Source organism: Triticum urartu, chromosome 5, assembly GCF_003073215.2.
Source record: "Triticum urartu cultivar G1812 chromosome 5, Tu2.1, whole genome shotgun sequence".
NCBI classification, from domain to species: Eukaryota; Viridiplantae; Streptophyta; class Magnoliopsida; order Poales; family Poaceae; genus Triticum; species Triticum urartu.
In genome coordinates this window covers 10,793,057-10,815,215 of record NC_053026.1, presented here as the reverse complement: position 1 = coordinate 10,815,215, position 22,159 = coordinate 10,793,057, and the positions used below count along the sequence as shown (strand labels likewise).

Below are 22,159 nucleotides of genomic sequence, written 5' to 3'. Positions count from 1 at the left end.
GAAGGAAATATGCCCTAGAGGCAATAATAAAGTTATTATTTATTTCCTTGTTCATGATAATCGTTTATTATCCATGCTAGAATTGTATTGATAGGAAACTCAGATACATGTGTGGATACATAGACAACACCATGTCCCTAGTAAGCCTCTAGTTGACTAGCTCGTTGATCAATAGATGGTTACGGTTTCCTGACCATGGACATTGGATGTCATTGATAACGGGATCACATCATTAGGAGAATGATGTGATGGACAAGACCCAATTCCATTAGCTTAGCACCCGATCGTTTAGTATGTTGCTATTGCTTTCTTCATGACTTATACATGTTCCATAACTATGAGATTATGCAACTCCCGTTTACCGGAGGAACACTTTGGGTACTACCAAACGTCACAACGTAACTGGGTGATTATAAAGGAGTACTACAGGTGTCTCCAAAGGTACATGTTGGGTTGGCGTATTTCGAGATTAGGTTTTGTCACTCCGATTGTCGGAGAGGTATCTCTGGGCCCTCTCGGTAAAGCACATCACATAAGCCTTGCAAGCATTGCAACTAATGAGTTAGTTGGAGATGATGTATTACAGAACGAGTAAAGAGACTTGCCGGTAACGAGATTGAACTAGGTATTGGATACCGACGATCGAATCTCGGGCAAGTAACATACCGATGACAAAGGGAACAACGTATGTTGTTATGCGGTCTGACCGATAAAGATCTTCGTAGAATATGTAGGAGCCAATATGGGCATCCAGGTCCCGCTATTGGTTATTGACCGGAGACGTGTCTCGGTCATGTCTACATTGTTCTCGAACCCGTAGGGTCCGCACGCTTAAGGTTACGATGACAGTTATATTATGAGTTTATGCATTTTGATGTACCGAAGGTGTTCGGAGTCCCGGATGTGATCACGGACATGACGAGGAGTCTCGAAATGGTCGAGACTATAAAGATTGATATATTGGAAGCCTATGTTTGGATATCGGAAGTGTTCCGGGTGAAATCGGGATTTTACCGGAGTACCGGGAAGGTTACCGGAACCCCCCGGGAGCTAAATGGGCCATGATGGGCCTTAGTGGAAAAGAGAAGAGGCAGCCCTACATGGGCTGCGCCTCCCCCTTCCCCTAGTCCTATTAGGACTAGGAGAGGGGCCGGCCCCCTCTCTCTCTTTTCCCCCTCCGCGAATCCTATTCCAACTAGGATGGGGGGGGAATCCTACTCCCAGAGGGAGTAGGACTCTCCTGGCGCCCCCTTGTGGCCGGCCAGCCTTCCCCCCCTTTGGTCCTTTATATACTGAGGTAGAGGCACCCTAGAACACACAAGTTGATCCACGTGATCTATTCCTTAGCCGTGTGCGGTGCCCCCAGCCACCATATTCCTCGATAATACTGTAGCGGAGTTTAGGCGAAGCCCTGCTGCTGTAGTGCATCAAGATCGTCACCACGCCGTCGTGCTGACGGAACTCTTCCCCGACACTTTGCTGGATCGGAGTCCGGGGATCGTCATCGAGCTGAACGTGTGCTCGAACTTGGAGGTGCCGTAGTTTCGGTGCTTGATCGGTTGGATCGTGAAGACGTACGACTACTTCCTCTACGTTGCGTCAACGCTTCCGCAGTCGGTCTGCGTGGGTACGTAGACAACACTCTCCCATCTCGTTGCTATGCATCACATGATCTTGCGTGTGCGTAGGAAATTTTTTGAAATTACTACGAAACCCAACAAGCTAGAGCAGCACAAAGCCCTTCCCCCGCTGGCCAAAAAAACAGAGCAGTGGAGTGGTCTGCTCACGGGCGAGGGGGTATATATAGCCACCTCATTGGTTCCGGTTCGTGGCTAGAACCGGGATAAAAGGGTCCAGACAACCGGGACCAATGCCCCACGAGGCCCGACCGGCCCCCTGGGCGCATGAACTGGGACGTATGCCTCATGAGTCCCGGTTCGTGACTGAACCAGGACTAATGGGCTGGCCAGGCCTGAACCAAAGCCCTGTTTTCTACTAGTGAGAATTTTAGATGCTATTGTCGAAAGTGGAACATTTAGATGTTGTTGTCGAAACTGGAACATTTAGATGCTAGACTGCTATTGTTTTGCTATAAAACTGTGTTGTCCTGCTGTCTAGTGTTGTTTTGCTGCCAACACTAGTGATGTTTTGCTGTTATTGTGTTGTTGAAACTAGTGATGTTTTCATGTTGTTTTGCTGTCAAAACTAGTGATGTTTTGCTGTTGTTGTGCTGTCAAAACTAGAGACGTTTTTCTGTTGTTTTACTGTCAAAACTAGTGATGTTTTGCTGTTAAAACTGCTGCTGTTTTGTTGTAGTTTAGTACCACTATTTGCTAGTGTTTACTGTCAAAACTTGTGCCTTAATGTTGTTCTTTTCCTTCTGCTTTTTGCTGGACAGATTTTCCTGTTGTTTTTATGCTGTTTTTCCTTACATCGGGTCGTCGGGCTAGGCTTCAGGCTTTCTGGCTTTAACTTGGGCCTGGGCTTGGGCGTAGAAAGAATTTGTTGAGCCGGGCCGAACTCGGGCCTGTCCTACAGACATCAGGTTGGCCCAGCCCGGCCTGATATATGGCCAGATATATGTTACATGTGCAACATAGTGTGCTTCATGTCTGGAGCACATTGCCACGTTGGGAGGACAAGCCATAATATACTACAATAGAAAATTTTATTTTACTTCGATTTAGAATAGCATGCTTACTTTTATTTCTAAAAATAATTTGAGGTTTATTTTTTATTTTGGTTTGGAGTAGTATAATTGCTAGAAAATGAGTATTTCATTGTGGAATTCTAAAATAAACTAAGACCCTTCTTAAGTACATGTCAATCTGCCATTCTTGCGCTGCACAGGAGTACACTAAACAACCATGTGAAGTACACATATGTTGTTTCGAGGAGCACAAGTTAGTTCTGGACGGGAGTACTAGTTGCGCTTGAAGAAGTTCACTGAAGCCTATAAAAATGGATCTAGTTTTGAAGATTTTAACGCGAGGCATGTAATGGTGTAAATGGTCCACACTCGGTTCAGCAGATATTCCATTTTAAAATCGGATACATGAAGAACACACAAACCACACTTCTCCTCCTGTGAGAAGAAACCAACTAAACTCTGATGGCGATAAGAGACGCACCTGAGTAGCGACATTTATTCCCATTAATGATTTTGATAGTCCAGATGGCAACCACCTATAATGGCTTTCATAACATACAAAAAAAGCTTCACAAGCACATATGTTTCAAGCAATGCAGATAAACTTTCAAATTCTTATGATTTGAATGAAACCGTAACAAACACACAAAACACGCAAAATGGTAGCATGGGTCAAAGCATAGGCCTTCCACCTACCACGGTCCATACAGAGCGCTCCTCATTTGGAAGGCAAAGACAACCATGCCATGGTGGCAGAGCTAACCTTAGACTTGATTTGCCAGTGCAAGAGCAATAGCGTTGCGACCGTCTTTAGATGTTCTTGGCAGCAGAGGAGGATTATTGCCAACTATGCTTAGTAGTGGTCCTTCTTCCGAACTAGGCGGTATGAGGCAACCTCAAGGGCAGCAACTACAAGAAACAAAAACGTCGCGATCACGAAAATTCCGACACCTCCGACAATCCTAGCATTCCCAACAGTTTTCTTTGCAGAGCCTTCAAACCCTAACATGGCGCCTGCCAGAAATAGTAGCACTGCTATGACCGCAAGGACCCTGAAAGTATAGACGCATGGCGTAGAGACCATATTAATTATACAAGTTAAATGAACAAGCTACCAAGTAGATATAGATTCTGTATTAAAGTGCAGTTTTCAAATTCTAAGAGAAATGGTAAAAGAACAATGAATGCTAAAGCTCTCGGACCACGCCACCACTTAGCGCACCATGCCATTAGACTAGTATTAATTGTAGCATTAAATTTAATGACGATATTTTCCTTTTTTTTTGAAGCTTGACGATATTTTCCTTGATTAGCGACAAAAAGTAGCCGGATATCGAGTTCTGAATAACCAAATTATTTATATACCATGAGATGATGAAGAAGACCACCGCGGCGATGCGCTTGGCCCCCTTAGTTCTCCTCCACGCCCCACAGCAGCAGATGGCCACGCTGGCAAGAATTTGCGTCATTGACGCCAACACGGCCGCTACCACGCCACATGTCATCGCCGGCGATCGACGGTACGTAGAGAACTCACCACGGTCATCTTGATGATGTTTCTGCATGAATGAACACACCTTTAAGAAGGATCAACAATATTATTATCAACTAGATTATGCTTGGCCAAAGTTTTTTATTTTGAAATCTTGGCCGTAGGTTAGAGTGAGAAAGAGATAGCATCTGGCAGGTTACAATGACAAAGACATAATATCTAGCATGCGATGTGTGCATACCAGCGCCAAGAGAATCGCGCTGATGACTCCAAACACGATCGTCATCACAGCGAGGATGCTGGTCACCACCATGATACCTTTCTTCCCCATCGATGATCTCACTACTAATCGGAGCAGATGAGTTAAATAGTGCATTGCCACACGCATATAGATAGACAGAGATGAACAAGTGCATGAATGCAAGTATTCGCAAAAACAAAAAAAAGTATAAAGTCGGTAAATGTGTAATTTAATTAATTAAACTTCCTAAGATATATGTGATTCAGTTGCATGTAGCCAAAAATCTGTCGAGGATTCACGCGACTCCGAGTGGAGCGGTGTCAAGAATTCCCACCCCACCAAGCATGGTGAAAACTCTGAGTTCTGTGTAGTGGTGTCTTTGTTGCCGGCCTTTATGGGCAAAGACCGTGCTTCTGTTTTTATTGGTCAGAAAACAAGGATTAGTGTATTGCCTACTGATCCTACTAAGGCTGGTTGTAACGGGGAGTATCATATACTAGTATCATGCATATGATACTAGTGTATGATACTACATCCGTAATGCATAGTATCATATGTTGGTATCATATAGGACTATATTTATTGTCATGCATGACACAAAGTAATACATCATTTAATATGATATGGTATTATGATATGATACTCGAGCTCTTTTTCTTCATTTAATTCTATACCACCGCATCAAAATTGTTTAGTTGACATGGATGATACTACCTATAATACTCCCATTACGACCAGCCTAATGTGACGTTTGTTCTGTGTTTGCTGTAATCATGGGTCGTGCTGCAGAAAAGAAGACTACAAGGCTTGCTTAGTGAGATTTCTAAAAGACTCTGCCCTGTGGTGGGAGAAGTCTCCAAACGTTGGCATGGATTTGGCCCTGCTGTCCGACTCTGTTGATTTTGATAGGATAACATTGTGTCAAGATGATTGTTGTGTTTGGTTGCTTCATGTGGTAGTTTGGATTATGTAGTCACTCACATCCCATCCTGTAGATGTGGTTAAGTATCTAGGGAAGTATGGTCGCAATGGGTACTTGATGTGCTTGTATTGTGACTCCATTGTCGTAATGAAAATGGAGCTGTGTAGCCCCTTCGATAAAGGAAAAAAGCATGGCGGAGACAAGTGAGGTTGCAGCTCGCAAAAAACCACACTTAAATCAGCAAATAGTGATCAAGATAGAGGCATCACGAACTAACACATTTTGGGTATAAATAGGACTGAAACCAATCTCCCCGGGTACTAAGCTACTCCCTCCGCTCCGAATTAGTTGTCACATTCTATATATTTATGCGACAAGTAATTCAGGACGGAGTGAGTCTTTCTGTGGTAAGTAACTCGGAACGGAAGGATTAGCTGAACGAGAGGAGGAGCAGAGGAATCTTTACGTTATAGCTCCAAGTCGACGGGAACCGGCCGAAATCAAGAAAGTGACCGCCGAACCCTACACAATGAAGCGTCCAGCAAAATCAGAGGAAGGAAAAACACGGCCTAAATGCCCGGAAACACGAGCACACGGGGAGAAAAGGGAAGAGGCGGACAGCCCATCTCGACCAATGAAGCGTTGGAGGAAGCAAACTCGCCGGGGATTTGAACGGAAACCAAACGTTTTGGGTGCAGGGAGCCAGAGCGAGAGGGGTGACGGATATGAGAGGAGTGAGAGGGCCTTACTTGTCCGTGACAGATTTTCATGAAGTAGTGTATGTCATGCAGGGTCCATACCACCACATGAAGATGCGTACAAAAGTACCACATGACAGATTTTGGCTGGCTTCGCACTCTGAGCCGACCACCGGAGACAAGCACATTTGTGAGTACGGACGTGATGATGCACTGCACGCGTGTAGGGACCGTCCGTCCGGTTCACCCATCAACGTCGACCCGCGCGGTCGACATGCCTTGATGTGCCACAGCACACCAAAAGTTGATGTCGACGGAAACACGAGATTCACTTATTTCCCTCAAATTAAAGGGCAGAAGCCGAGTTGGACACTCATAGGAGAGTACAAAAAATAGAAATTACGTACGTGCTCAAAGCGTCGTCGCTCTCGCCAACCCACGCAATACAAACCACAGTTCGAGGGTAGCTGGGAAGTGAAGAACATGATACGGAAACCATCATTTATAGCAAATTTTCAAAAAAAAAAATGCATTTGAAAATTTTTGAAAAAAATATGGGCTGGTAAGAGGATGATGTTCTATTGTCATGTAAAGTTCTAAGGCTGGTCATAGTGGGGAGTAACTTATACTAGTGTCATGCATATGACACTAGTCTAAGTTACTACCTCCATAGTGCAAAATAACTAAGTAGTAGTGTCATAGATGGTTTCATTTATTAGCTCATTGACTCATTTTGCTTCAGGAAACGCTATGTTACAGTAACATATTATGTTACCACAAACACATTTTTCCTCATTAAATACTTGCCACATAAGCAAAATTATCATGGGATGTGTTAAGTTACTACCTAAGTTACTCCCACTGTGGCTAGCCTAAGTAAAGCCATATTACGGGATGCGAGCCATGGAAAAGAGAAATTGGGGCCGTGAATAGTGACATTACTGTTTGGCATTATTCAATGCTAATTTTGTCTTTTTCATAGCTCACATCACGTAATGTGTTTGAATTTAAAATTTTACATGGCAACAGAACATTATCCTTTTATATTTTTTTAGATTTTTCCAAAACTTCAAAACATCATTTTTGCATGGTTTTCATCGGTTTTCACTGAATGATGGTTTCTGTATGATATTTTCCCAGCCAGAAAGTGGCTCCTAATCCCGTCGGGAGAACTAAACTAGCAGAAAAAGAGGAGTCGATGGATGAACAGAGGAATCCTTACCTGGACGAAGCGCAGCAATATAATGGCCAAGGGCGGAGGAACCAAAACTCGCCGGAGATTGGGACGGAAACCTCACCGGAGCAGTACGGTCTTGAATTGGTTGTGGGGGGAGCAGGGTCCGCGAGCGAATGGATTCCAAGTTCTATTGGCCTCCGGAGTCCATCCACTATATACCCCCGGCCGACACAAAAATAAGTGGATAGCAACTTATCTCCATTTCGTGACTCCCATACGTTTTCGGAGCCAAAGAATCAGAAGCGGACACGTACGTACGTACGTACGTGCGGCCTGTCGACCGCTTCCACTAGCAAGTAGAAAGTTCAAGGATTGCATGAGGTGCACGATGCATGAGGTACACATTGTATGGTTGGTCGCAATTTTTTTATATGAACTCCGATTTTTATGTTTTTGAGCTCGTCGGATGAAAAGCCCGATGCGTTTGTGGCCTTCGATCAGACTAGTCACAATGGAAGTAACTTAGACTAGTAACATCACATTTTATTAGGCTATATTACTACCTCCACAGTGAGTAGTAACATATGTGTTGTCATGTTATGGTTCATTTATTAGCCTGTAGACTCATATTGTCTTGATATGTGTGATGTTACACTAACTAGCTAAGTTACCACCATCACCTCTCTCATCATTAAATATGTGCCACATAAGCAAAATTATCTTGAAAAGTGTGATGTTACTAGTGATGTTAGGCTGGTCACAATGGGCAAAAACATAAGCTAGTAACTTATACACTTTCCTAGACTATGTTACTACCTCCATAGTGGGTAGGAACATCTATGTAGTGTCATGCAACGATGTATTTATTAGGTTATAGACTCATTGTTTCTTGGAGTATGTGATGTTCCGGTAACTTAGCTAGTTACCACAAGCACCTCTCTCTTCATTAAATATGTACCACATAAGCAAAGTTGTATTCGAGTGTATGATATTACTCCTAAGTTCCTCCCTATTGTGACCAGCCTTACTCCCACTGTGGCCAGCCTCATCCTTTTGGACACTTTGATAAATGTCAAATCATCAAACTCTTCGAAGGGCCTTGATTTGGTGCCTGGAACTTCTCCAGTTTGATCCCTAGCTCGATCTTTTCGATGTCCCAAGTCCATAAACACGTCAACACACCTACAAAGACCACAAATCAAAGAAAAACTAATAAAAACCAAATAAAAATAAAAAAAAAGTGTGCAACGAACTTGGTAAAACAAAGTAAATATCGAAACTATGCATTAGAGACATGAATAAGTGCTAGATGGGTATGATATGAGGAACTGGGCAATAGAATATACTCTATAAAGTATGCATAAAGTTCAATCACCAGCTGCCGCGCTAACCACTCGTCACAGATACTATGACGGAAAGTCGGGATAGCTTCTGCATCCGGGCAGTCGACTATCTGATTCTTTTTAGTTATGAACCTATTCCAGAACTTCCTGGCTGGCTCGCCAGGCTGCTGGATGATACGGCTGAGGTCGTCGGCATCCGGGGGACGAACGTATGTGCCCTGAAAGTTTGTCCTGAAGGCCTCTTCTAGCTCCTTCCAGCTTCCAGTTCTCGTGCACGCAGTTAAGCCAGTGCCTTGCCGGCCATTTGAGCTTGAGCGGTAGGTATTTACTTGAGCCATGTGGATGTGGAGAAGTAAATCTTTGATCCAAATGACCGGGTCAGTGGTTACATCGTAGATTCAATATTAACGGGTTTAAACCCCTCCAGAAACTTATGCACCATGACCTCATTTGTAAAACATATCAGATGTATTGGCCCTCGAAAACGAGCGATGTCATGCCGGAGGTCGAATGTCGTCCGAGCACGTGTTTTCTTCCGAGCCCTTGCATTCATATCGAGCCATGCTTTATAGCCGGCCTGTCCAACTGGAGCGTGTCCACTTGATCCGTAAATGGACCTTGTTGGGACGGGATTTGCATTCAAATTTCTTCGCAAATCGTAATGCTCGGCTAGTAGTATTTGTTATTTCCCTGGACGGCGATCTGTGGGGGGATTTTGATTCCCTCTAGTGGGCCTATCTCGTCTGCGAGGAGGACGATCAGGCTCCTCAACCCAGTCGTGCTTGCTTTGGTAGCACATTGTTGGCGACTTCGTCGTTGAAGGCGGGAAGTAAGCGCCGACATGGGTAGGTTTGACTTTGTCCTCGCGCCGTAACTCAAAGTCTTACTCGGCTGCGAGGACCTCGACCCACTTATCATTGAGCATATTCTGATCAGTTTGGATTTATTGCTGTTTCTTTTTCCTACTTCGAGCGGTGGCAAGGAGCCACCACAAAAATCATTCTTGCTCGTATGGTCCTCGGGGATGATGAAATCCTCGGGTTCGAGACTGATATCGTCCTCGGATTGGGGAAGGTAGGTAATTGTTATCCTCCCCATTCTCGAGGTCTTCGAGATTCTTCTCGTCGGATATCCCTGTGGGGTCATTGACTTGATCCGGTGTGGCGTGACCGTCATTACCCTAGTCCTCAGCAAGTTCTTGCGTAGCGCATTATCAGTGGCATCTATCTTGTTGTTTTGGATTGCCTTGCCTCTACCGACACTCTTGGATCTGGTTTCTCCTCCCCATCCTTCTTAGGGGTGTCTACCAAGGATCGTGGGTCACCTCGTTGGGGACCCCATAGTCCAGGATACCGTTAGTACCCCCATCAAGACTGCTATCCGAAGATCCACGTAATGACTTGATTCGGGGCGAAGCTTTCGATGCGGCCGAGGTGGTCGTTCGAGTCGACATAAAGCACGATGATGTCAAACGTGAAAGACTGGTCGGGGACGAAGATGTCACCGCAGCCGATGTTGTTGTTGATTTGGAGACGAGCCATCGATGCTTTCTGACCACACAGCTCGAACTGTATGGGCCGCCAATGTCGGTACTAAAACAGGAAGATTTCGGGTAGGGGGTCCCGAGTTGTGGATCTGGGAACGCTGGTGAACAGAGGACAAGGGAGACAGTGTTTACCCAGGTTCGGATCCTCTCGAAGAGGTAAAGCCCTATGTTCTGCTTGATTATATAGATAATGGAGTATCGAGTACTGGTTGATCTACCTCGAGATCGTATATTGTGTTCTAAACCCTAAGGCTAGTAATTGTGATTCTATCTTCTACGGACTAAACCCTCTAGTTTATATAGGCATTAGGGGTATTTAGGTTTACACATGGTCGGTTTCCCAATAAACATGCCGATATATGGAACTATTCTTGTAGTGTACGCCAAGTCTTCGGCAGTGTCCATCTTGATCACGACTGGGTTCGAGGCCTCTGGAGTCCTCCCTGAGATAGGTGGAGACATAGGCTCGGCCCAAGGATTGCTCAGCCCAAGGATTGTGGGTCACCTTGGTGGGGACCTCCTAATCCAGGACACCGTCAGTCAGGTAGGCCTCGTTGTTTGCTTCTTCGGATGACGCCCCCTCGGGTCCGTCTCCCCCTGCTATGGCGTTACCGCTACTTGTGGCTGCTCCCGCGGGTCTTGACTCGGTGTCACAACCACCCGCGGCTAGTTACACGGGTCCTCTCACCTACGCACGCGCAGGGGTCTTCTGTCCGAGCTCGTGGTATGCTTCAGATGAGTGTGTCTGCATGGCGTCCACTTTTGTGCCTTTGCCCTTGCCGGCCTCTGCCTGGGCGACACTTCGGAACCCTCTTTGGTTCGCTGCCATGTAGGAGTTTGATGCATTGGAGAGAAATCAGACTTGGCAGCTTGTCACACGACCCCAACACACTAACGTCGTTACCGGGAAGTGGGTCTTGAAGCACAAGCTCTGACTAGATGGTACAATTGATCGCTATAAGGCGTGTCGGGTGGTTCGTGACTTCCGACAGCGTGCAGACATTGACTTCACCAACACTTTCGCCCCGGTTGTCAAACCAGGGACGATCCGCACTGTTCAGCTTGCGGTGTCTCGCGCCTAGCCAGTGCACCAGATGGACGTCTCCAATGCATTTCTTCATGGTCATCTCGAGGAGTAGGATTTCTGTCGGCAGCCCATGGGGTTCGTTGATACGGCACACCTGGATCATTTGTGCCTGCTTTCGTGCTCCTTATATGGGCTCAAGCAGGCTCCACGTGCCTGGTACCAGCGCATGGCAACGTTTCCTCACTGAATCGGCTTCCGCTCTACATGCTCCAATGCTTTGATGTTTGTCTATCACTAGGGCACTGACACAGCTTATCTGCTGCTCTATGTTGACGACATCATCCTGGCAGCATGCATGACTGGTCTTCTTCGACTTGCTCCTCTACTTCCTTGGGGTCAAGGTGGTGTGTCGTTCGGATGGCTTCTTTCTTCATCAGTGGAAGCATGCTCATGAGCTCCTTGACCATGTTGGGATGCTTAATTGCAAACCCGCAGCCACAAGCTCTCTGCCGCTGATGTCTCCCCTGCTCTGGATGTCTATTGTTGGTGCTCTTCAGTACCTTACACTTAATTACACGACCGGCGCTGCAATATGTTTTTCAACAGGTGTGTCTTCATATGCATGTTCCACGCGACGCTCACTGGACTTCGGTGAAGCATATTCTTCAGTATATCCGTGGGACCATGGATCTCGGCATCATGTTACACGCCTCCACCGCTACCGACATCACTGCTTACTCCGACACTGACTGGGCCGGCTGCCCCGATACACGACGTTTCACTTCTGGATATTGTGTCTTCCTTGGTCCATCACTTATTTCGTGGTCATCTAAGCGGCAGCTCACGGTCTCCCATTCCAGTGCTGAACCTGAGTATCGTGCAGTGGCTAATGTTGTTGTCGAGTGCTCCTAGCTTCGCCAACTTCTTCTTGAGCTCTCGTGCCCTGTCGGCAAGGCCACGATGGTGTACTGCGATAACGTCTGTGCCGTCTAACTCTCCGCCAACCCGGTCCATCATCGCCGTAACAAGCACATTGAGCTTGAAATTCATTTTGTTAGGGAACAAGTGGCTCTTGGCCATATACGTGTTGTACACGTACTCACATCCCAACAATTTGCAGATATCATGACCAAGGGCTTGCTTACGACGTCTTTTGCGGAGTCTCGGTCCAGTCTTTGCGTTAGCAATGATGCCGCTTCGACTGGGGGGGGGGGGGGGGGGGTTGTACCATAAGCCTTTCTCCTTGTTTATAGTTGAGGATACGGCTACCCCTTGTACTATTTATACATGTGCATATGCACCAATGAATATTGAGAGTTGCATCCTAACTGTCTGCACACTCCTTGCCAGTATTAATTACGTAGTTGGGTATTTTGTGGCAATAGCCAAACTGGCCGTATAACCTCCCACAATACGCGTGCAAGATCGCATCTAACTAGGGCGTGATATGTAGTTTTTGCCTCCGTGTCGCATATAGGACATGTATCCCCAGTGGGAATATGTCTGGAGTTTTTGCATAAATTGGTAGCTAATGCACTCGTTATTGCCATCCATGCACAGATTTTTATTTTCTAAGGTACATATGAAACAAAATGAATGAATCTACACTTTAAATATGTCTATATAGGTCCGTATGTAGTTCATATTAAAATCTCTAAATGGATTTATATTTAGAAACTAAAGGAGGAGTATTTATAACAAAGAATGAGAGTAATGGAAATGACCAAAAGGCTCGCACCCGCTTTATCGATAAAGCACCAATCGACATCCAGTTCAACCCATACAACTTGACACCACAATACACACAGGGTCTACATAACCCCATACCACTCGAAGCAATCTACACATAGAAACCTAAGGCACCACTTGAAGTGTCCAGAGCCCTCAATTGTGAACGAGTCATCACGAAGGAATAAAACTGTGTGTGCGGAGAACCGAGTACTTCAAGACGGTGCCGTCAGGAAGGGCACACTGGGAGAGCAAGCCATAATATAATACACTAGAAAGTTTGACTTTACTTCGATTTAGAATAGCATGCTTACTTTAATTTCTAAAAATGGTTTCAGGTTTCCTTTTTATTTCGATCGGAGTAGTATAATTGCTAGAAAATTGAGCATCTCATTGTGGAATTCTAAAATAAACTAAGTCCCTTTTTCAAGTGCATGTCAATCTGCCAATCTTATGCTGGACGGGGCTACACCAAACAACGGTACCACGTACACATATGTTGTTTCAGAGGGTACAAGTTAGTTCTCGATGGGGTACAAGTTACGCTTGAAAAAGCTCATTGAAACCTATAAAAATGGATCTAGTTTTGAAGATTTTAACAATAGGGACGCAACAGTGTAAATGGTCCGCAATATGGACACTCGGTTCAATAGATATTCCGTTTTATAATCAGATACATTAAGAAAAAACACGAACACACAAACCACCCTTCTCCTCCAGTGAGAACAGACCCAATGGTGGTAAGAGACGCACATGAGTGACGACATTTATTCCCATAAATGATTTCGATAGTCCAGATGGCAGCCACCTATAATGGCTTTCGTAACATATAAAAAAGCTTCACAAGCACATATGTTTCAAGCAATGCAGATAAACTTTTGAATTCTTTCTCATGACTTGAGTGGAGCCGTAACAAACACACAAAACACGCAAGATGGTAGCATGGGTCGTAGCCTACGCCTTTCACCTACCGCAGTTCATACATCGTGTTCCTCCTTTGGCAGGGAAAGACAACCATGCTATGGTGGCAGAGCTAACCTTAGACTTGATTTGGCGGTGGAGGAGCAGAACCGTAGGGAGCATCTTTAGATGGCACAAAAGGAGGATTACTGCCAACATATGCTTGGTAGTGGCCCTTCTTCCGAACTAGGCGGTATGAGGCAACATCAAGGGCGGCGACTACAAGAAACAAAAACGTCGCGATCACAAAAATTGCGACACCTCCGACAATCCTAGCATTGCCAACAGTTTTCTTTGCAGAGCCTTCAAATCCTAACATGGCGCCTGCCAGAAATAGTAGCACTGCTATGATCGCGAGGACCCTGCAAGTACATATGCATGGCGTAGAGACCGTATAAATTATACAACTTAAATGAACAAGCCACCAAGTAGATATAAATTCTGTATTAAAGTTCAGTTTTCAAATTCTAAAAGAAATGATAAAAGAACAATGAATTATAAAGTTCTCAGGACACACCACCACTTAGCGCACCACACCACATAGACTAGCATTAATTTTAATGACCATATTTTCCTTGATTAGCGACAGAAAGCAGGCAGGATATCGGGTTGTGAATAACCAAATTATTTATGTACCATGAGGTGATGAAGAAGACCACCGCGGCGATGCGCTTGGCCCCCTTAGTCATCCGCCACGCCCCACAGCAGCAGATGGCCACGCTGGCAAGAATCTGCGTCATCGACGCCAAGATGGCTGCCACCACACCGCATGGCATCGCCGGCGATCGCCGGTACGTAGAGAACTCGCCATGGTCATCTTGATGATGTTTCTGCATGAATGAATGCGCACCGCGTTAAGAAGAATCAACAATATTATTATCAACTGGATTATGCTTGGCCGAAGTTTCTTATATTGAAATCTTGGCAGAAGGTTAGAGTGAGAAAGAGATAGCATCTAGCATGTTACAATGAGAAAGACATAATATCTAGCGTCGTGCATACCAGCGCCAAGAGAACCGCGCTGATGACTCCAAACACGACCGTCAGCACGGCGAGGATGCTGGTCACCACCACCAGACCTTTCTTCCCCATCAACGATCTCACTACTAATCGGAACAGATGGGTTAGATAGTGCATTGTCGCACGCATATAGATAGACAGAGATGAACAAGTGCAGGAATGCGACGTTAGCTTGAATAAGGTTATACGAGGATGGGCTACCTCTTGCATGAGGATTGTCACCCACATTGTTCCATTTCTTGTAAGCTATATATAATTTAATTAATTAACCTTCCTAAAATATATGTGATTAAGTTGCATGTAACCAAGAATCTGTCGAGGATTCACATGACTACGAGTGGAGCGGTGTCAAGAATTCCCGCCCCTCCAAGCATGGCGGAAACTGCGAGTTGTATGCAGCGGTGTCTTTGTTGCCGGCCTATACAGGGATGTATGATCTCAATGGGTACTTGATGTGCTTGTATCGTGACTCCATTTTTCATAATGAAAATGGGGGCTGTGCAGCCCCTTTGTTGACCGGAAAAAAAAAGAGAATGGCGAAAACGAGCGGGTCGTGGTTCCGAAAATACCACACTTAAATCAGCAAATAATCATCAAGATAGAGGCACCGCGAACTAACACAAGGCGGGGATAAACCGAACTGAAACCAATCTCCCGGGGCACTAAGCTAGCAGAAATCCCCTAAAAACTAGACTAGCAGAAACAGAGGAGGAGCAGAGGAATCTACACGTTATAGCTCCATTGAGCCGTATGCATCTTTCTGATGTAGAGGCTGGGGTAAAACCCCTTTTAAAAAAAAACACGTTATAGCTCCAAGTCGATCGACGGTAACCGGCCCAAATCAAGCAAGCGACCGTTGAAGCCTACACACCAGCAAAATCAGAGGACGGGTAAACACGGCCGAGAGTTACCGTGAGCACGCGCGCGCCGGGAGAGAAGGGAAGAGGAACCAACGAAGCGTGGCAATGGCGAGGGAGATTAGTTGGAGGAGGCAGAGCGAGAGGAGAAATGGATAGGAGAAGAGTGAGAGGGCCTGCCTCGTCCGTGACAGATTTGCGTGAAGTAGTACTGTACTACTGCATGCATGTGATGCAGGATCCATACAACCACACAGACAGATTTTGGCACTGGTGTGAGCCCACAACCGGAGACAAGCACGCGTGTAGGGACCGTCGGTTCAGCCATCAACGTCGACGCGCGCGGTCGACATGCGCTCATGTGCCAGACAGACCACGCCACACCAAAAAGTTGATGTCGACCGAAACACGAGATTCACTTTATTTTCCACAAAAAGGGGCAGAGGCCAAGTTACTCATAGGAGAGTACGAAAAATAGAAATTACGGGCATGCTCGCTCTCGCCGACCCACACAACACAAGCCACAGTTCTATTGTGCCACGGAAGTAGACAATATCATAGGAAAATCAACATTCAAAGAAAACTTCCTGAAAACCATACTTAAAAGTTCCAGAAAATCTAAAAAAAATATGGGATGTTAAGAGGACGACGTTCTATTCTCATGTGAAACTCCATCGGAAAACATATTACGGGACGCGAGCCATGGAGAAGACAAATTCAGCATTGAATTGAATAGTGACAACGCTAATTCTGTTTGGCACTATTCAATGCTAATTTTGCCTTTTTCATAGCTCACATCACGTAATGTGTTTGAGTTTGAAAATTTTGCAGGGCAATAGAACATCACCCTGTTAACATCTTATTTTATCTTTTTTGAGATTTTTAAAAATCTCAAAGTATAGTTTTCGTCTGGTTTTCATCGGTTTCCAAATGTTGGTTTTTGTATGATATCCTCCCCTCCCGGAAGTGGCTCCTAGTCCCGTCACATACGATGGGGAAGCAAGCACCGTAATAAGCAAAGAAAACCCCCGAGCTCGAGCTCGCCAGTAACTGATGAGCTGAAACCAGTCTCCGGGGGCAATAAACTAGCTCTAGCAGAGAAAGGGGAGAGTAGGTAGATGGAGGAGCAGAGGAATCCTTACCTGTACGAAGCGCAGAGAAAAGGGTCGCTCGGGACGGAAACCTCACCCGAGCAGTACGGTCTTTGGATAGGCTGTGGGGGAAGGGAAGGGGTCCGCGAGCGAATGGATTCCAAGTTCTATTTGTCTCCCGAGGCCATCCACTATGTATATATATCCCTGGCCGACACAAAAAAGTTATCTCGATTTCGTGACTCACATACGTTCTCGGAGAGAAAGAATCAGGATGAGCGGACACGTAGCCGACCGACCGCTTCCACTGGAAGTAGAAAGTTCAAGGATTGCATGCGATGCACGATGCGTATCCAGAGGTCGGCATACAGCTTTAATCATTCAGAGGTTGGCAGGTGCCTCTCTTGTCTTGGCTCCATGTTTCTGTCTGTCGTCTCGCTCTCAGCCGACCTCCGGAGAGACACAGGAGTAGTACGTGTACGTGTCTGGCCGACAGCATGAGATATTTGGAGGCTGGTAAAAAGTAGTGCTCCCTCCGTTCCATAATATAATATAGTGCCTATACATTTTTGCAAAAGTCAAACGTTACAAACTTTGACCATATTTATAAAAAAAAGTAGGCACCGCTAGAATATCAAATGCACATCATTGAATACATCTTGAGTTATATTTTCAGATTGTACATGTTTGGTATTATAGATGTAGATTATTTTCTCTATACACTTGGTCAAAATTGGCAAAGTTTGACTTCCACAAAAATCTATAGGCACTACATTGTAGAGTGAAAGGAGTACTAAAACAGGCATGTACTCTCTTTTTTGCTTTGACAGCAACATGAGATTCAAAACCATTCCCAATGGGCCCAAGCGCCGTCGATCCTTTCTCCGTTCCAAATTACTTGTCTTAAATTTATCTAAATACAGATTTTTTTTTTAATTCTTGATACATATGTAAACGGAGATAATAGTAGAAATTAACGACGGGGGCTCTGGGGGTAGAAACGGATCGGATGCAGATCGGATAGTGCTTTTACCACTTTCATTTTCATATATTTTCAAAACGAATACGAATCCAAATATGGATGTTATCGGATACGGATGCGGCTCGGGTGTTAATCGAATACGGATACATATCAGATGTTATATCAGATGTTATCTTGATTCGGAACGGATACGTATAATATCAACATATTGCTTAACTAAATTAGTCAACAGCTATATGACATGATATAATAAACTTGTGACATACAATAAATCAATGATAAATAGGTTTATGAATAAACACTATTGTAATGAATAATAATTTCTAAGTTTAATCATACAAATAGTAAAATTTGATCACTTATTTGGCTTTTATGTTGGATAATTGGAATATTGGGGCAAGAATTTTAAAAATTACCTCGCATAATCTTATCCAGATACGGATATATCCACTTCCATATCCATATTTGTGTCAAAATGTCCTACTCCACCATATTTTATTTTTTATTTGTTTACTAAATTCGGATACGGATAATTTCCATTTTCCATTTCGGTTCGGATGCGGATATTTCAGACACGGATAGGCATTTTTTCGGATACAAATGTCAGATATTTCGGATTATGTGCTACCACTTTCCACCCCTACTCAAAGCACCGTCGTCATTGTCAGCCCGCACAAGCCGGTGCACCTCGAAACAGGCGAGTCGGACACCGCGCAACCGCAAAGAGCTGCACCCGGTAAGAATTTTTGCTGAAACCATGAACTAGGAGAAAAACTATGTAATGGCCAGTAAAGAGATAGCAAATCGGGGCACTCTTGGTAAGACGCCAGACACCCATTTATTATGAAATTTCAACCAGTGCCATACTATTTGGATGGGACGTCAAAAAACACTAAGGTTTTATCATATAAAGATCCACAAGCCTTGCCATGACAAACTTCACAGCTTGTGTTCTCAGCACTTGCAAATATCATAATAACTACTTCAATATTCACGAAGATCATGTTTCTGTCAAGTCAGAGTATACTTCTTTTCGCCATGGGCGTGATAATCAGTCATCGTCTTTCTTCGGCGGCGGCTTACGGTATGTTTCCTCAACGTGCTTTGCCAGGAAAACATACGTGTTGAATAGCTTCTTGACATTTGGAACGTTGTAGTTCTGAGCTACATAGACACCACATCCCACTCCCACTAAAAATTTGAAGCCGCCACCGAAAACCATTGCAAGAAAACCTGGAGCCAATGATATAAGGGGGGTTATGTACATGCATTTCAACACAGGATGTAAAAAAACATGGTAAGACAAAAACCTGGAGTACAAATGATTACTGTCATGTGGCAGAAACACACTACTATATCCAAACATAAAGCTAAATGACACATATTTAGTATTGAAGTACTTCCAGGAAAGAAAGTACAGAAGCTACGTTTACTGCCATTGTGTAATGGTGGTTCATGTCTTTAGATTCCGCCCTCATATGTTTGGTCATTATAAACAGAATCAGAATGTTGCCGCTCAGTTGCTTCATATAGATTGTAGTCCCGTAGGACTCTCCCACAAGAAGAATAGAAGACACGTGACAGGAGAGGTTATACCAAGCAATGAGAAAATCTCCCTGTCCTAACACTTCCCTGAAACCATCAAATTCTCTAATATGTCACCTTCCAAGAATACCATACTACAGTAGCAACCATGACCACTTGTTACCACAGGCCCTGTCCTCTACTAAGCTACCCCTCCATCCCTGGTTTTTGGTCAGCACCACCTCTGATATTACTGACCCCAATCAGATTCCAAATATAGGATTGGGCGAATGTAATGAAATAATCTATCAGATCTGCCAGTAACCTTCATCTTGCAAGGTCACCAAAACCGAATTCATGATCCAATCAGCCAACAATTTCATTTGAAAATTAAACAACCAATTATTCAAAGAAATGAAATCTGACAAAAGCTCATGAAACCATGCATACTCATTTCTCAAGCTTAGAGCACCTACATCATTCTGGGGAAAGTGTAACAATCATGGGAAAATACATTTCAAACTATAGTCAAGGTTTAAAATGCCACTAACAATGCTCACTGACTTGTGAGCCCAACAATTTTGTTCAACCAAAATTTAGAAAACCAAATGTTTTTTTCAGAGGGAAACTCTATTGTCTTCATCATGTATGACACTATTGACTACAAAATCTATTAAATTAGACTAACTGCATGTATACACACTAAAAATACTGGTGTCAGCTCCTAAAATGTCCTACAAAATTCCCTTCCCTGACTACTCCATAAAGAAAAGAACTGTGGAAATTAATAACTATTTTTATTGATGGTTAATTCACCTCAAAAGGAAAATAGGATAAGAGGTGAAGATACGATATAACACTCTGACCTCTAGAGCATCCCTGCAATGCTGCACCAGCAGTTTTGACCCGATCAAGTGCCAAAGAAAATACAGTCTGACACAACATAATTTTTCCTTTTGAGGAATGACACAAGATAATACAGATATCGAGCCCGGCATAAAACATTAACTAGAGATTCCCAGTCAGCAATTGTAAATAAAGCTACATGTATTTGAAAGAAAAATAAAATTGTACCAAATAATGGCAACGCCTTTTACCAATCTGTTATCTCCCCGCACGTCCTCCCAACCATCCTCACGACCATAGGTACATAGTTTCCTCCGAATGCAAACTATATCCAAAACCATAATTCCCAGGATCAAAACCTGGCTCTGATACTAAGTTGTCACGAGCTAGGTAACGGAGGGGATAGTTGTGAGTGGTAAGAGGGCAAGGGGTTCAGACTTGGGTGCCGTGACATTTGGGGATAGATCTGTTCTGGAGCTTAACCACCGTACATAAAGCAATGCAAAGCCTGCTTTGAAGACCGATTTAGAGAATGATAAGAAGCCACATAAACTTAACAGTGCAAAACGTACTGTTTACAAGAATTTCGATTGTATACAAAAAGAGTTATACCCAAAGCAAATCAAGTGATGTTTATCTGAAACATTAGATTTTGTTTTTCTTCTCTGGCTAGCTAAGTACTAGTACATGAGAAAACAGTTTGGCCACACTGATCAATAACAATCCCTCCAGACTGGATTACAGAATGATGCACCTAAAACCAATCATGGATAACAAAGTACAGCACCTGCTAGAACTTGCAGTTGGTTTAACTGGCAGCTCAAATGCATTAATAAGAAATATCATGACATTAGACTGGACATAAGACATTGATCTTGTTCCTTACCGGGTTGCAGATGAAGGAGCACGGATCGATGTCGATTAGCAGCTGCAGGTGGAGGAGATCGGGCAGTCGGCCGCCGGCGTCGGAGTCAGCAGCGGCAGGTCAGCACGACGGCCAGGCGCAACGGGGGTCCGAGGGAGCCGAGGGCGAGGGGTGACGGCGGCGGGAGTGCGACGAGGTGGGCGGCGCCGCGGAGGGCCCAGGGGCGCGCACGGGTCGGCAGGGAGTCGGGGATTGGCGCGGCGGGGAGCGGGGAGCGGCGGCTAGGGTCACCGGTAGAAGAGGGAATCGGGAGGGGACATTTTTTTCTTGTCGTAAGTAGTTTTTTTTTTATCACGGGAACCTTCTTCTTGGAAAAGGGGCAAAGATCCGAATTGGGTCAACCTCGTGGCTGCAGCCGGCCCGCGGCCCAGACACGAAGAGAATGTACATTTGGGTGGAGCCCAAATTTTCCAAACTATTGGGAGCACCTAATTACCGCATTCTGCGGCAAATAGACGCCTCTTCGCACAGAGCGTGCGGAACTGGCCAGACATTTAGAGTAAAACTCTTAGCGATCGGTCGGGCGCAAAAAATTCGAAAAAGAAAATATGCTCAACCAACCAGGGATTTGATCTCCAGAACTTCTATTGAGGCCGGCACCTCGCCGGCCGGTCGAACTGACCAACGGTTGTTGAAAATGTGCGGCGCCAAGTCTAAACAACAAACTGCAGCAGCGTAACTCAACATTACTCAATGTTTAAGAAACACGATCAATTTATTAAATTCCATTTCTTTTGAAAATGTGAAGATATTGGAAACATGAGCAATCTTTGAAAACTTGGAACACCTTTGGAATTATGAAGATATATTGAAAAATGAGGACCAAAAATTGAAATTCCGACCAATTTTTTAAAACACAAATAAGATTTGAGACTCCGAACTTCTTTGAAAAAACAAATAAATTTAGAGAATCTGAAGAATTATTGAGAATTTGAAATATTTGTAGGAACATGAACAAAAATTTGAAACTCTCAACTTTTCTGAAAACATGAACATTTTTTCAAATTCCGAACATTTGTTTGAAACTGTAAGTAATTTTTTGAAACACGAAAAAAATTCAAACTCCATTTTTATGAAAACTCAATCAAATTTCGAAATACCGAACAATTTTAAGAAACACGAAAAAAGTT

The 22,159-nt window shown here is 44.3% G+C and overlaps 3 protein-coding genes across 6 annotated transcripts; all 3 read right to left on the bottom strand.

Annotated features, from left to right (window-relative positions):
- Positions 1 to 3,113: 3,113 nt before the first annotated feature.
- Positions 3,114 to 7,395, bottom strand: LOC125506915. Its single transcript, XM_048671621.1, has 4 exons — positions 7,226 to 7,395; positions 4,384 to 4,487; positions 4,016 to 4,209; positions 3,114 to 3,702 (listed from the first exon to the last, which is right to left on the bottom strand). Exons 2-4 carry the CDS (start codon positions 4,471 to 4,473, stop codon positions 3,504 to 3,506), a joined length of 483 nt encoding a protein of 160 aa, XP_048527578.1. The 5' UTR covers positions 4,474 to 4,487; positions 7,226 to 7,395; the 3' UTR covers positions 3,114 to 3,503.
- Positions 7,396 to 13,578: 6,183 nt separating this feature from the next.
- Positions 13,579 to 16,952, bottom strand: LOC125506914. 4 transcript variants are annotated; one of them, XM_048671618.1, is made up of 4 exons: positions 16,804 to 16,952; positions 14,787 to 14,890; positions 14,421 to 14,614; positions 13,579 to 14,146 (listed from the first exon to the last, which is right to left on the bottom strand). In XM_048671618.1, exons 2-4 carry the CDS (start codon positions 14,874 to 14,876, stop codon positions 13,864 to 13,866), a joined length of 567 nt encoding a protein of 188 aa, XP_048527575.1. In that variant the 5' UTR covers positions 14,877 to 14,890; positions 16,804 to 16,952; the 3' UTR covers positions 13,579 to 13,863. The 4 variants fall into 4 exon arrangements, with proteins under 4 accessions (XP_048527575.1, XP_048527577.1, XP_048527576.1 ...); XM_048671620.1 differs by having other exon boundaries at positions 14,787 to 14,887; positions 16,804 to 16,937; XM_048671619.1 differs by lacking the exon at positions 16,804 to 16,952 and adding an exon at positions 15,716 to 15,882 and having other exon boundaries at positions 14,787 to 14,887.
- A 1,601-nt stretch (positions 16,953 to 18,553) lies between these two features.
- LOC125506913 lies at positions 18,554 to 21,308 on the bottom strand. Its single transcript, XM_048671615.1, has 2 exons — positions 20,991 to 21,308; positions 18,554 to 18,967 (listed from the first exon to the last, which is right to left on the bottom strand). Exon 2 carries the CDS (start codon positions 18,954 to 18,956, stop codon positions 18,786 to 18,788), a length of 171 nt encoding a protein of 56 aa, XP_048527572.1. The 5' UTR covers positions 18,957 to 18,967; positions 20,991 to 21,308; the 3' UTR covers positions 18,554 to 18,785.
- Between the last annotated feature and the right edge of the window lie 851 nt (positions 21,309 to 22,159).

Excerpts from the sequence above, each read along its gene's own strand:
- LOC125506915 (XM_048671621.1), bottom strand. The coding sequence starts at position 4,473 with ATGGGGAAGAAAGGTATCATGGTGGTGACCAGCATCCTCGCTGTGATG. Across the intron at positions 4,210-4,383 it reads GCGCGATTCTCTTGGCGCTG|AAACATCATCAAGATGACCG; the intron begins GTATGCACACAT and ends TCATTCATGCAG. Across the intron at positions 3,703-4,015 it reads GTCTTCTTCATCATCTCATG|GGTCCTTGCGGTCATAGCAG; the intron begins GTATATAAATAA and ends CTATACTTTCAG.
- LOC125506914 (XM_048671618.1), bottom strand. The coding sequence starts at position 14,876 with ATGGGGAAGAAAGGTCTGGTGGTGGTGACCAGCATCCTCGCCGTGCTG. Across the intron at positions 14,615-14,786 it reads GCGCGGTTCTCTTGGCGCTG|AAACATCATCAAGATGACCA; the intron begins GTATGCACGACG and ends TCATTCATGCAG. Across the intron at positions 14,147-14,420 it reads GTCTTCTTCATCACCTCATG|GGTCCTCGCGATCATAGCAG; the intron begins GTACATAAATAA and ends ATGTACTTGCAG.
- LOC125506913 (XM_048671615.1), bottom strand. The coding sequence starts at position 18,956 with ATGGTTTTCGGTGGCGGCTTCAAATTTTTAGTGGGAGTGGGATGTGGT.